At 32.2% G+C, this 14,830-nt stretch overlaps 2 protein-coding genes across 10 annotated transcripts in view; one reads left to right on the forward strand and one right to left on the reverse strand.

Annotated features, from left to right (window-relative positions):
* Positions 1 to 1,724: 1,724 nt before the first annotated feature.
* Positions 1,725 to 3,162, reverse strand: LOC148615270 (enoyl-[acyl-carrier-protein] reductase, mitochondrial-like). The gene has a single exon (XM_088590041.1). The coding sequence runs from the start codon at positions 3,114 to 3,116 to the stop codon at positions 2,001 to 2,003; it is 1,116 nt and encodes a 371-aa protein (XP_088446167.1). The 5' UTR covers positions 3,117 to 3,162; the 3' UTR covers positions 1,725 to 2,000.
* A 65-nt stretch (positions 3,163 to 3,227) lies between these two features.
* The window catches only part of LOC148615271 (sperm-associated antigen 17-like), a 33,836-nt gene continuing 22,233 nt past the window's right edge, over positions 3,228 to 14,830 (forward strand). For 6 of the 9 annotated variants that reach the window (XM_088590042.1, XM_088590050.1, XM_088590051.1 and 3 more), the window contains exons 1-13: positions 3,228 to 3,375; positions 7,170 to 7,310; positions 7,524 to 7,715; positions 8,264 to 8,299; positions 9,333 to 9,498; positions 10,037 to 10,225; positions 10,667 to 10,699; positions 11,984 to 12,168; positions 12,349 to 12,499; positions 12,892 to 13,082; positions 13,505 to 13,642; positions 14,172 to 14,448; positions 14,582 to 14,794. In XM_088590042.1, the coding sequence (XP_088446168.1) occupies positions 3,283 to 3,375; positions 7,170 to 7,310; positions 7,524 to 7,715; positions 8,264 to 8,299; positions 9,333 to 9,498; positions 10,037 to 10,225; positions 10,667 to 10,699; positions 11,984 to 12,168; positions 12,349 to 12,499; positions 12,892 to 13,082; positions 13,505 to 13,642; positions 14,172 to 14,448; positions 14,582 to 14,794 (2,005 nt within the window). In that variant the 5' untranslated portion in view covers positions 3,228 to 3,282. The remainder of the gene's footprint in view (positions 3,376 to 7,169; positions 7,311 to 7,523; positions 7,716 to 8,263; positions 8,300 to 9,332; positions 9,499 to 10,036; positions 10,226 to 10,666; positions 10,700 to 11,983; positions 12,169 to 12,348; positions 12,500 to 12,891; positions 13,083 to 13,504; positions 13,643 to 14,171; positions 14,449 to 14,581; positions 14,795 to 14,830) is intronic. The other 3 variants (XM_088590045.1, XM_088590046.1, XM_088590047.1) reach the window with 3 other exon arrangements.

The following is a 14,830-nucleotide window of genomic DNA, read 5'->3' on the forward strand; positions in this document are numbered from 1 at the left end:
GTTTGAAAATCCTCAATTGAAATGCCACTATTGTAGTTAGCTACATTATATTCAAAACTCCTTCACATATGAAAAATAAAAGCACACTTTACAATTGTACTGTACCTTATATAATTACATGTACTGTGCAATTATTTTCTCAGCTTTAGAAATACTTAGCATATGTGTATGTAATTTTTGTGTCAGGACAATGTCATAAAGTGGTTATAATTGTACATGTACATGTTATGTTGCATGTGTGCTTAATTAACTTATGGGATCTATTCTTTAAAGACAGATAATTTTTTACTCCTTTCATGTGGTTTTAGAGAAAATTCTATGAAAAATTTAATTAATGCAACAGATTCCAAATATCAAGACAAAAAGATGTCAAGAAAAAAAGTAACATGTATAACAATATCTACCAAAAACTAAAAATAATCATGGAGACAGAATAAAAGAAGAGTGAAGCAATATAATGACTATTAACTGAACATAGGGCAATAAAGAACAAACATAAGCTAGATTGTAGGAAGACTACAGATGGATATAGGATAGGTGGATCCTACGGATGCCCCTCCTTTATGCTTGCTAAGTTAAGATTATATAGTAAAAAAATGGAAATCACTTGAACTGTGAACCCCTCAAGGGTCTGGTTGGCATGCTTGCCTCAAGTGCAGGAGATCATGGGTTCCATCCCCACCTGAGCCACAGCAAAGATTTTGAAATTTGTTATGACTGCTTCTCCAAAAGAGCCCATATTGACCACTGAATTGGCTTGAGTCAGAATTAAGATACCACAATAAAGATTCAGCTCATCCCATCAAAGCAGGCTCTGTTCAATTTGTCAATGGTTTTGGTCCTGAAAGGCATGAAATATCTTCATGTACTTCAAGACATTAATTAATCACTGGAGTGGGCCCCCTCCACTTTTGGAATTTCTGGATCCACAACTGGAATTAACTAACTATAAAACAATGCATATGTAGCTTGTGAACTATTGTGCAAAACTCATTTTTAATTAAGGCTATTGTAAATAAATTACGATTTGTGTACGGCCACAAAAAAAAATTGCATTGCCCTTAAGTTAGTGACTATATTGGTGGTTCATGTTTGCTTGTGGCCAGGCTATGACTAAATGTCTTCCAATATATTGGTCAGATTTTGATATTTGACATGCACTGGTTTTATCCCTAAGGTGATATGTCAAGTGCCAAGATTGGTGACTTGTGACCTACAATGTATGGTTGAATTTTGCGGTTTGGTTTTTTAATGTAACACATCATGATTTGGTTGTGACATATTTGTTTATTAAAACTATAGGATTTTGACATTTTACATATGGGTAAACAACCTGCAGAGCGTTTGCAGGGTTGAAGACCTTTGATCTTTAAGCTAAAAATAAATTGTGCTTCTCTTTAATCAAATAAACTGGGTCTTGGCCGTTGCAATTTTATCTTTGAAATAAGTTGTTTGATTGGCTTGTAAGGTGATCACTTCAAATCACTATGGTTGGTTACAGTACTCCTTTAACAATGCTACTTTTGCCTTTGATTAAAAAAACTGGGTTTCTAACAGTCTGTCTGTACAAATTTTCACCAGACACAGAGATGCCTGGATCGCATCACATAATATTCAGTTTCTCAAGCTGATTAAAATCAGCTGTTATGATATGCTACACTGCCTTACGTAAGATTGTTCAGTTTCTATACCTAATTCAAGACATTAAAAATTTAAAAATTAGGAATAATTATACTTTATTTCACAGATTAAAAGTATCTTATACACTGTATAATAGCATCCTGTACATGCACATGAATAGTTAAAAATTACTTTGTTGGTTTTTTAACATGAGTGTTTTAAATAAGTATACATAAATGTCATGTCATTTTTAAGACGTGTCTAGTCCATGGAATTTGTGACTTTATAAGTACCTTAGCATTTCATAAGGAACAAAATGCACTTTTGCAAATTGTTTTCAATTCCAAAACATGGTTATAATATTGATTCAAGTTTTCTATTCATTGATTTATTTCAAGAACTTGCTTCCTATCTTGAAATCCTTCCATAGACTTCTGAATAGCTTCACTGAAGTTTTCCAAAGAAACTAATTCACTCTTTGGAGGTAACAGTTTACAGTTTCTTATCATGGAACACAAGTCTGTATACATTTTAACTTTTGCAATACTGTTTTTATTCAATACATTCCACTGAGTATTCCAATAACCAACTAACTTCACTTCTTTAAATATCAATGCTCCTGTTGGTATTAAAACTGGTTTCTTTGACATACCACCATATGTGACCATTGTTCCTCCCTGGTTCAAAAATCTTATTAATTCCGTTGCACTTTTACCACCAACACAATTCAAAGCTAACTTTGGCTTATGTCCATAATAACTGATTAACTCCTTCATTGCTGGAGTACGAACAAACTCTTCGGTAACAACTTCAGTAGCACCCAGCTCCTTTAAACTAAATGAAAGATCGTCAATATCTGGCCTATCTCTGATGATATTTATAGTCTTGATTCCCCACTCTTTTGCAAGCTGAATGACACACTGTCCAACAGCACTATTTGCTCCATTCTGAATGATTACATCACCTTTTTCTAGATGTTCAAAGTCCTTCAACATGCGATAAGCAGTACAAGGGTTAACCATTATAGTAGCAGCACTAAGAAGTGGTATGTCATTGTCAATTTTCTGAACTTTACTTTCATCTGTCACAGCATACTCTCTCCATGTACCCCAGGCTGCTTCTGATGGAATCACCCAGTCACCTTTCTTCAGATCTTTAACATTATTCCCTACTTCAACTACCTCACCGACCCCTTCATTACCAACAAAAGCGGGTAGTTTTGGTCGTATATGATATGTACCTTCGATAGTATTAATGTCTGATGGATTAATAGGAGCCATCAACATTTTTACAAGTACATTATGTTCTGATGGAGTAGCAACTTCACATTTTTCTATTGTTAGTACTTTCCTTGGATCTCCAAACTCTTTGAGTATTACCGCATTACATTCTGCTATATGTCCAATATTCCGTGCAAAATATTTCTTTAATAAAAATGACGGTTTTGATGTACATTGCCTAATTATATTAATTTTTAAGGGTACCTGACAAGCCATTTTTACGGGATAGTCCGACTTTACTATCACACAAACGTAAAGTCCCGAGAAGTTAAAACAAACGGAAGTTATCTTCTGTTGTCGGAAGTCATTCTTGCGCAGGTGCAGATTCTTAGCAACCCTCAAACAGCTATGGCGGAAAAAGTCTGATTATTTACCTTTCAGAATGTCTAAGGCAGGAAAACGAGCTAAAAGTGCAGCTGGCCAAGGAGGGGCTGCGAAGTGGGAAGCGGCATTACTTGCTGCACCTTTTGAAGAGGTTAGATTGATTGATGTGCCACTAAAGTATAGTTAAAAAACAACAACAAACAGCATTGAATACATGCATTGCATATCATCACCAATGACACCATGTCAGTAATTTGTCAAGAGTCAAAAATAATACGAGACTGTTGAAACCTATAACGCTTAAAAATCTTCCTTATGATAAATGGTTTGAATTGTTCTAAAAAAAATGTTATGTCAACTTACGGTTCAAAATGTTTTGGGGCTAATTAATTGTCCAGCATTGGTAGTTATAGTATACTGGGGAACCCCCATTCTGTTGGTCAAAATAATATTCTTCTGATCCAGTTACCAATTTGACCAGACGACGCTAATATTATTCAGAAAAATAAAATTCAGAATTCTACTTTCCACTTCTGTAAATTATCTTATGTGCATGTCTTTATTTAATTATTACACCTGTGACTTAAAGTCAAATGTCAATCATCTGCCATTATTGTTGTCGTACCCCAAATCCGTGCATTTCTGGTTCAGAGATTAAACAAGTATGGGGAGCCAAATGGGATACGATTCCACTAAATAAATAGAAATATGCAAGTATTGGATTTATTGAAAAAATATAGCACTGGACAAAAATAACTTTATAAAATATATTTTTTAGTCTATTTAAAGAGAAATATTTATATTTGAGAATTCAAACACTTCATTCTTTAAGGCAAATTATTTCAAAAAGATATTTATCTTATTTCATTTCCTATTCAAATAATCATTTGATTTAAATTGATTAAGAATTGAAATCATTTAGAATATTTTAGATTACTTAAAATTGATATACTAGGTGATCTCAATCATTAGATTATTGAAACTGGCTAATTTTTAATTGATAAATATTTAAATATTATTATATAAGTATTTCATATACCATTTTTCATTTGATAATTCTAACTTGGAAAATTAAATCATTTATACATTTGAACAACTTTAATAAAATCATCAAAAACTGTAAAACAAAAAATATCCATTCTGTATTGCATTGAAGGCAGATTTCTAAGCATCAAGCTGATAGCTTAAATTTGTTAATTGTGAAAAATTTCTAGTATTAAATACTGTTTAACTATAAATTTCCATTGAATTTTTCTAAGCACAATGTTTTTAAGGTGAGGGAAAATATGTTTGATATTTTAATTTGTCAAATCCTTAGAAAATGTTCATTTTTTGTTAATCTGGCTTTTTATAGTTAATTAGTATGACACATGACGTATTTTGGTCACACAGTGTCCTAGCTAGGACAAAATGGAGGAGTGCTGTGCCCCTATCATGCCCGTGCCCCTCTGCCCCTATTGAGTGCCCCCTTAGTGCCCATTTACAATTATCTGAATGGCCCTTTAAGATTTCCACTTGTTAATAAATTACCCCAAGCCAATTAAGAAGTGTCACATTCGTTAACTACATCCTGTCATAATTAACCCTCAGGTAATTATCGGTGATCAATCAGCTGACCAGGGTTATCGGATAATGATTGACTAATAGAAAATGAATCCCGATTGGATCTATAACAATTTTATGGACAGCCAATCATTGGTTAATAATTAATTTTTACTGCACAATTAATTGTACAAATACACGTATTTTCAAGTTAACAGGTCTAACTTTTGTAAAACTACTGGTGTAAACAATTGCATGATGCAAATGTTTGTATATTCGAAATGTCAGTTACTTCCCTTATAATTTCAATATTTTAAAAAAATTTTCTATATCTTCAACAGTAAAGGACATATTCCATAAGTTGTAATTGCAATAGTTATAGGAAATAATATTCCTTCTACTCACTTTTCATGGTGCTGATGGATACACCATAACGATCCATGAGTTCATGATGACAGCCATAAAACTTCTGTAGTGATGACTTCAATCTTGTAGCAACATAACCCTGTTCCAGAAGCCTATTTGTTAGAGTTCTAGCACGATACAAAAAGTCTACGTAGTTTCGGCAAACTCTGGCATAACGTATGAGTTGTGATATGAACACTCCATATGCAGGAGCTGAAGGGATGTTGCCACAGATGAAAGGAAAGTTGACAATTCTGAATGAAAAGTCATCACGTATGTCGTAAAGTTTGGTCAATAGTTTTCCTTTACCATTGATTTCTAAGTGTAGGTCAAGATATGAGGCTGACTTCACAGTGTCTGTAGTATTCTTTATCTCAAGTTCTATATAGACAGGTCTTTCAATACAATAAGGATGTCATGCATATCTGAATCATGCAGTCAAATTTACTCGGTTTGCAAATTATGATGCAACCCTCATTTTCAAAAGTTGGCAGGCAAGCAATAAGAATACAAATTACTGACTTAACACAGACATACAAAATCAATGATCCTTTTTTGTTGAAAAAAAAAACAATCTGTGCATTAAAGTGCACTCTTTCCTGTGCCCCTCTATTTTCAAATCCTAGCTAGAACACTGTCACATGATTGTTGTTTGGGAAGCTTTACTTAATGGCAGACGAAAAATCAATATCGATTGATTGGTTTCATGCATATTTTCTACTTTTCTAAAAGGGATTAAATAATATGGCATACACAGGTTTTGGAAAAGTTGGAAATACTCTATGTTGTTCTTAAAACTTGGAAGTTACCTGGAATACAGGCAATTTGATCTTTCTTGTTGTCTTCATGAAACAGGTCTGGTTCAGTATCTACAACCTCTGACCTGTGACCCAAGCATGTGGAATCAGTTCCATACAAAAAGGGATATTAATAATACCACGGAATTAGGTATACATCGGAAAGAGGGTACAGCAGTATACCTATAAACAGCCATACCATTGAATATTTTGGTCATCTCTTATTGTGGAAAAAGCTATATATGATTCAATTTGAAGCTACGGAAGTTTTTCCGAGTCTGGTTTGATTCTCAATTGCATTTACAAAGTATATGAAAATGAAGCTGCCAGGATGCTTTTTTCATGGTCCTGAAATTACGTGAAAACTGGATATTGATGCTTTTTCTTGCTGTTAGCATAGTGGACCTTTATGATAATACAACCATGTATTAGATAGTTTAAACCTGAAAGCTAAGGAAACAAAAGCAACAAGAGAATCCTCAGCAAAGTCTCAGAGCTGCTTGGTCCTTATCAAATTTTATTTCAACTTTCACATGTTTTGCTGTGATGTCATGATAATATATTCACACTTGCGGATACCCATCAATGAAACTAATATATTTTCATGTTCTTTTGATATTGAGCTCGCCTTCAACTGATAGATTACTGACCTAACAAAGTAAAATTGCATTTTTGTCTCTGACGTCAAAAGGTTAATCGGAGACAGATCTGAATTAGTGTATTCATGTGCTGGTAACCGCTCTTCTGTCGTCTTAAAGAATTTTTTTTTACCCACACTATTTCATTTTACTATTTTTGGACTACTCTACTATTTAGCTCCTTGTGGGCACATATTATGAAACAGGTTAAACATGCTCTTGATGAAACAAAAGTCCATACCCTATCCCCAAATGAGTCTCAGGGCTGCTAGGTTTAATCAAATCTTAGTTTAATGATTTACATGATCTGTTATGAAGTCATGAAAATGCAGGATATAGAGTAAATTCCAGTGACAAGTTCTTTTTTTGGCATCTTGAAAATTTTGTTTACCAATAGTGTATATTAGATTAATTTTCATTTTATTATTTTTGAATTTCTCTACCATTTGACTTCCTTTGTAGAACAATAATTGATAAATAGAACTTAAACATCAAAGAAAAAAAATACTGATCCAAATGTACTTATATTTATTTGTTAGTTTGTAATCCTCTTTTATTTATAGGAAAACTGGAAAGCAAACATAACATTTGTAGTAGGTAACAGAGTTGAAGATTATACATGGATAAACATACTAGGAGAGACTGTAGCTGCTGGTTCCAGAAAACTGTTCAGTATCATCTCAAGGGATGTGCTTGAAAATGAGGTAAACAAGTCATTTGCTTTAAACTGTAAGAAAAGATACAAGATACTATCTAATACTTTCAAATTAGAATATTTATCAAAAGGACAATGTAACACTTGTGACATTCAAAATAGTATAAAAATTGGTAAAGACAAAAATGAGGTTTTGCTTCATAACAATTCTTTGTTTTGATGTAAGTTTACACAATGTACATGTACAATTGTATCTTTTAAGGTTAGAGAATTGGGTAATCCTAAAGGAAAGAAGCCTAAAGAAGTACCTCAACATTATGAAGTGACAGAGCCAGTCAAGACAATACTGGATAATAATGATGAGATCCCATTGCCTCTCCTGGCCAAACTTCTCAAATTTAAATTATTGTGGATAAAATCAAATGACCAGAAAAGAAGAGAACAAGAAAGGAAGGTATGAAGAGTTTTGTTTTAAAATCACTATTTTAACCCAAAATCTCCCTCTTTATAAATATGTATGTACCTTCAGTTTTTTTCACTTATTAATTGATTCACAGGAGAATGGCATATTTAAAAAAACAACTTTAAAAGTAGTGGAGCAGATGACTTTTAACATTTAACAAATTAGGTATGTCATTAATGTATAGATAGGATAATAAGTGTGTTTAAAATGAGTATATATGTATACTTCCATATTTTATCTTTCTGTTTAAACAACACATGCAGGTTGATCTTATAATAGAGGAGGGTCCAAAATTAACAAAAAAGGTGAGATAGTAGAAAAAATTGTCCTGATGCAATGGTAGATTGAATATTCTTTTCAAGTCAACATTTTATTTCTTCCTGAGTTTTTTTTTCTGATTGCAGGTGTAGATAAATTCATTTAGGTACTATGTGGTACACTCCCTTGTTTAATAGATTTTTTGTTTATGTTTTGTTTGGTTGATAAACTTTAGAGTTCTTGAAAGTAGCATTAACATAGTGATGTCAATTTGTTTGAAGACAGAGATTTTGAGAAATCAACAGATAAATCTGGATGTAAGATCAGTGTTTTGCTTAGTGGTGCTGGATCTGTCAAAGACACATGCATACATTTAGATTGGACACAACCAGTCTATACTTGTTTCAAATTCCGAGAAGCTATTTTCAAATTGCAAATGCATGGAAAGAAATACAGTGTTTTGTGGGGCTTACAATTTTTCCCTTCAGGATGTGACTTGCTTTTAGAGCTATTTGCTTATGTTTTCTTACAAAAAAATGTCAAATTGTTTAAATTGCAAGTTCATTGGTATTTAACTAGCCTCATTTCATTCCCTACCTTTAGCAGCAAAAATAAATATCATTTTAAAGTCATTCATGTTCTTTGTAATATTCCTTATAAAGTTCATATTGAAGTTAGTGTATCTTTGACCACACCATTACCAATAGAAAATTAAAGGTTGGATAATAGTTTGGTAAAATTTCTTTTGTTATTGAAATTGTTTAGGTTTAATTCATTGTATTTCTTCAGTTTCTACAGCATTGTCTTAAGAATTAATTGCTAATTATTTATGGAACAAACTGTATTTTTGAAGATTTGAATCTCACTCGTGTATATTGCCAATATCCTTGTAGAAACTGAAAGTAGAAACTGTGTTACCATTTGTCATTTTCTGTTAACATTAGTCATCTTTTGCATGGAACTGTTATATTTCACCATATATACATTGAGTGATGCATGTTTCATAGATAAGCACCATTTAAGAAAGTGTGTTTCTTCATTGGAAAAAGTTTGATGAGTTGGTATTAATCTATCTGATGGCACATAGTATTATTTTGTCAGTTTCAATTTATGCCCTTTCATTTTCAGTGATGTTTTCCATATCAGGGAGTAATTTTTAAAGCCATTTTAAATGTTATTAGTTAATACATGTTTCTGTATCTGAAAATCAATTTCTGTTTTCCATTCAGTTACAGTTCAATATAAACAGATTATAATTTTCTTCTTAACTCTAATGCTAAAAATAGTTTGAAAAAATTCTCTGCTGTAATTGAAATACATGTAATTTTAAAAACTGTTCATTCATTTTAGGCAGCTACAGATAAAGGGAAAGAAAAGAAAGGATCAGCCAAGAAAGATAAACCCAAGTCTGCTGGAAAAGGAAAAGGAGGAAAAAAGACTCCAGAACCACAATCTGCCAAAGAGGGATCAAAACTGAGGAAAAGAGGAGAAGAAGATGATACTGGAAAATATATTGGTAAAAATTCAGGGTTTATTTTATGGATAAATTTTCTGTTGTTGAGGTTACACTTGGATGCTTTATCCAGAACAGTGATTTAAAAGAAGAAATAAAAAAGAAACATGCATTAATTATAAGTCAATGAAACACTAAAAATCTGAAAAGAAACTAACAGAAAACTTGATATAAACAATAGAAGAATTATAACGAGAATAGGTATGGTGAATATGTCAGAGACAACAACCCAATCTGGATGAAAATGTCAGCCCAAGGCCACCCATTGGTCTTCAATGAACGACAAGGAAACCCTCGTACACCTGCTTTCTTAGCGCTACTTATGTATATACAGTCTTAGATTCTAGGAGATGGTATACCACTGAATGATAACACCACCCAGATAAACTTAAATAAAAAATATCATTTATTTGTTTGACTATCTTGATTTCATTTTTGACATTTCTACTGTGATGCTAGATTGGTTGTGATTAAAAGTTACCTCATCCTAAACCATAGTGGTTTTCTGAATATTTTACTGTATATTTATGTGTATTTATAGATGATGAACCTGATGATGGAGCACAACATTATATCATAGTATACGGATACAACAACCAACATCTGTTTAAAGAGCTTGCTGAGCTGGGAATAAATGTTGAGTCTATTATGAAAATAAACTCTCAGGATTATGATAGATTTGAACCAAAAGAAGAAGAGCCACAAATAGAAAAAGATGAGAAAACACTAGGTAGAATCACAGTTACTTCACTATATTATAAGATCTGGTTGGATTGAAATTTTTCTCCAAAACTATTTTGTTCTTTTTAGTTTGAAGTGAAACTATCAGTTATCTTCATATTTACAAGCAGTTTATTTTCTCATTCCTTATTCCACCTGTGTTTTGCTCTGTCAACAATTAATGACTGATGGCCTTACAGATTCTGTAAAAAAAAATCATCAATGAACTGGTACATGTATCATAGGACCAGTACAGGTTAAATAAGTGATTTTCTTTACGATTTATCTTTAATATCAATCATAAAACCTTGGTATAAATATAACTAAACAGTTTGATCAGAGATAATATCAGTATTTGCAGGATATGTAATAGAAGAGTTTTCATGCCACATGACACTTTTCCATTCAATGTCACATGATCATTATCATCCATATCATTGTTCACTTTTAGCCAGATCTAGGTCTCCATGTAAAAAACAGATGGGTAGGTAGATAATGGTTTGATGTTGCAAGTGTAAGCTCCAAGTATTTACTATATGTTTATATTGCATTTGTTCTTTTCTTACTTTACAGTATACTTTTTTTAGGAATGAATTTGTGATAATTGCTTTATTTTTTAACCTTTACTTAAAATTTATTTTGCATGAGGAATATTCTATACTTAAACCAGTGATTCAAACATTCAGTTCCCTATTCCATAGGTGTACTTTACTCAAATTATCAGTAGGTTGCCGAATCACAGATTGCAAATTCCCATTTTGCGGAATCCCAAATGACCAACTAACCACTTATAAAAAGTAACACTACTGTTACATATTAGTATTTATCAGATATTTGTTAAGTTAGTTTGGATCCCATTAATTAAGACTGACAAAGAACAGATACTATACTGACAGCCTTTATTGATCAGTTAATTGTTTTAGATTGATGGAACTGTGAATACATGTAGGTTAATTTTTATTTTAAACTCATCTATGCCAGAGTAGTGTTGAAACTGATGTTAAATACAGAGTACATTCTAATGTATATTCTATAATGTTAAAGCCTGTGACCTTTTCCTCAAGATGTTATATTATATCTTTTTTCACATTTTTCAAGTCAGAAATTTTGGAATAGGCAGATTTGACTTAGTAATCTGGGATTTGGCAATTTTGGATGTACCCTTTATAGAAGGCATGCCTTTCATTAATTCAGTATCCCAACATTTAGTTGAATGTCATTTCCCAATCATTTTATTGACAAACACATATCAATCCCAGCATTTCTCATTTACTTGCAAGGTGTCATTCCCATACACAATATCTCATTTATTTCTGTAGATCATGAGAAACAGTTTAAAAATATTATTCATGTTAAGTTGTAAACTTGTTGGTATATACTGGTAATAGTTGGTTTGCACAGGTTTTGGGAGTTTTTCTCATGGAAGCTAGAATTATTTTTATGGCACTAGGATTAGAAGTGGAATCAGTATTATTGCAGCAACTATACATTTTTTTTCTGTGGTTGTAATTCAAGAATTTTATTTGGATCTCAGTGATAAAACTAGGCATAAATTTCTCTGACTTTACTTTTTATTTCATTCATCATGTAATTAAAAAAGTCAGCTGTTTGCAAAACCTTATTGAAAATGTTATTTATTTTTAGTGTCCTTAGTAAATGAATGACTCTTAATTCCAAAATTATCTAGAGTTTTTAATGCTTTTAGTTATCTACACATCTGGTAAAATGTAATACTGTTGAGAAATTATTTACTTTTTTTCTTCCACAGCCTTAGAGGAGGAGGAAAGGAAAAAGAAACAGAAGATGAAGAAACAATTAAAGATATTCTGGAAGGATGTGTTATTACTTCTACAGAGACCACCTGATGAATCTAAGCTTCACAACATTGCTAGACTTGATTATGAAATTAAAAATCTTATTGTTCCTGAAAACTTAGAAGATGCAGAACAAAAGGTTTCATTCAGTTTAATTTAACAGATTCACCAATTATTAATGACATAAATAAGAATTACACATATTTAAATATTAATCATGAATGGGATGTTATGCATATCATTAGCATTGAACGATTACAATAAATTGCAATATGTTACCAATGTCAAAATTGTATTTTGACCTATGATTTTATTTTAGGCAAACTTTGGGACAGCTATATATGAAGACATTGCTTGTATGATATATGACTTGATTGATTCCAAGAGACAGTATGGCAATTACCTGGAAAACCTAAAACTTATAAATGTTCCAGTTTTTGGACAACCCTCTCCAGCATCTCCTGGTGGTGGTAATGTTTTCTTTTATTAGATAGCCAAATATGGATATGTATCTTATTTTAAAAGAATAGAGTATTTAATTCTAAAAACGATAACTTTAATAAATTGAAATTGAACTTTCCATCATAAAAAATTGTTCAATATGTTTCATAAGTAACCACAATAGATCATTTCCATGTCAAAATTTGAAGAAAAAAATGTCAGGTTTTAATTGTTTTTTTTTCTGCAATTTTCTTCTATTGGTTCCTTTTATTCTCCAAATTGAATTCTCTGTTGTACACCAGTTATTCTCAATGTGTGATTCCCTATGTATTCCAAAACATTTTTGTATAGTTAACTTTCTTTGAATTTTTATTTCAAAATTATGAGAAAGATGAGTGAAGATTTCAGTTATCTATTACAGATGAAGCCAAGCCAGTGTCAGGTGCCCCAACTCCTGCTGCAGATAAAGGTGCTGCTCCTCCATCAACATTGGTTATACCAGAACAGGAAACTGTCACACAGACAGACATGAGATTTTACAATGATCTAATGAACTGTATACCCCAGGAATCTGTCACAGTACCCCTAGTTCTACACTGTATGTTGGAACAGGTCAGTACATTCCCAACCCTGGGGATTTATTACAGAAACATGAGAATATAATGATTGAATGAACTGTATACCCCAGGATTCTGTCACAGTACCCCTTGTCATACAGTGTGTGCTGGAGTAGGCCAGCATCCCTTCCCTATTCTGAGATACAAAGGAATGGGATATTCCTGTAATTTACGAAATGTTGAATTATGATGTGAGTTTTGAAGCATCATTTTACAATTTCATTTGAATTTTATCATATGATATATAGTATTAATTGATTTTTTTTGCTCTGGTTTTAAATAACACCATTTTCTTTTATTTATTTTTTCCTCTAGTTTTCAGTAAAACCAACACACTCTACAAAGCATTAGTTTGATTGGACAGTAAGAACTGGCTATAAATAAGATTTTCTAAGTTTAATTTGTTGTTTTTTACAGGTTGTAGCTACAGAGAGTAATACAGACCCACCTACAGAACAACTTCCTCCAAAGAGAAAAGATGGTCTGAATTCTGAACTGGCTAAATACATCAGTGGGATGGCATTTAAACTTGCTCTTACAGAGGAAGAACATAATGTAAGTCTCGGAGAAATATGATATACATCAAATAGACGGTAAATTGTACCTTAGTAGGAAATTGCCAAGATCAGACTTGATTGTCATTAGAATAGCTGTACCTCAGATCATCTGTTTTAAAGAAAAAAAGAAGTTATAAATCAATTGTGACAGTTTATATAAAACTCAATTACTGCCATTATATTAGCTACAGATATGAGAGGGTAAAATCTTAGGCTTTAAAAAAGTTTCATCTAACAACACCCATATAAAAATAGGAGATGTGGTATGGTTGCTAATGAGACAGTCATACACCGAAAGCCAAGCAACGAACAATTAAAATTCTACACAATCTTCAATGATGGGCAATACCTATACCAGTTGTAAAAATACCCAAAATAAATAAAGCAAATCTATTCTTAAAAGACAAAAATTGACCACATTTGATAAATATTAATTCTATTAATCTGCACTTTAAATGCACATAAATTTAGCTAGTTTGACTAATTCAATGAAAAGACTAGTTTTGTTTTTTTTTTTATTATTATAGATTCTGTCTGATGTATTTGATCTACCAGAACGTCCCCCAGAGAAACCAACAGGCCCGCTGCTGATCAATGTTAATGATAAAATCTCACAGAACTGTCAACATCTTAAATCTATTTATGGATTTGATGCTCAAGCTGTTGAGAAGGAAATGTTAGAGAAACTTCCATTCTCAGCTATGTTAGACCTGCCAAGGCCGACATCAGCTGTAGCCAAGGAACGTGCTGCTAGGTTACAAGAATTAGTTCATTTCTGTGCTACTGGTGGCCTTTCACAGTCAGGTATTGTACTTTTCTGTGTCATTGATTTAAATAATAATATGAAGTATTATTTTTTTTCATAACATATCTGAAATTTTTGAAAAACTTTCATGTGCCATAAATTAATGTATTTATTTATCAATCTTCATTTCAGAGATCGACAGAGCCTTTAAACAGTTTGTATTTGAATGTATGGACTGGTCTACAACTGATCCTAATGGATTTATTATGAGTAAGACCAGTGAGGGAGTTGTCCATTCGGCAATCCCTTGGGATGATCCATACCCATTTTTCAAAGGAATGATACCACATCATCTGAAGTCTATAATGAAAGAACCAATGTCAACTCCCTCTGAGGAACGATCAGGTAAATATAGTCTCTGTATCTCTATAGTGTTGTTGT

The sequence above is a fragment of the Perna viridis genome, chromosome 6 (assembly GCF_037379345.1).
Source record: "Perna viridis isolate PV_CMFRI_1.1 ecotype Kerala chromosome 6, ASM3737934v1, whole genome shotgun sequence".
Taxonomy (NCBI): Eukaryota; Metazoa; Mollusca; class Bivalvia; order Mytilida; family Mytilidae; genus Perna; species Perna viridis.

Excerpts from the sequence above, each read along its gene's own strand:
- LOC148615270 (XM_088590041.1), bottom strand. The coding sequence starts at position 3,116 with ATGGCTTGTCAGGTACCCTTAAAAATTAATATAATTAGGCAATGTACA.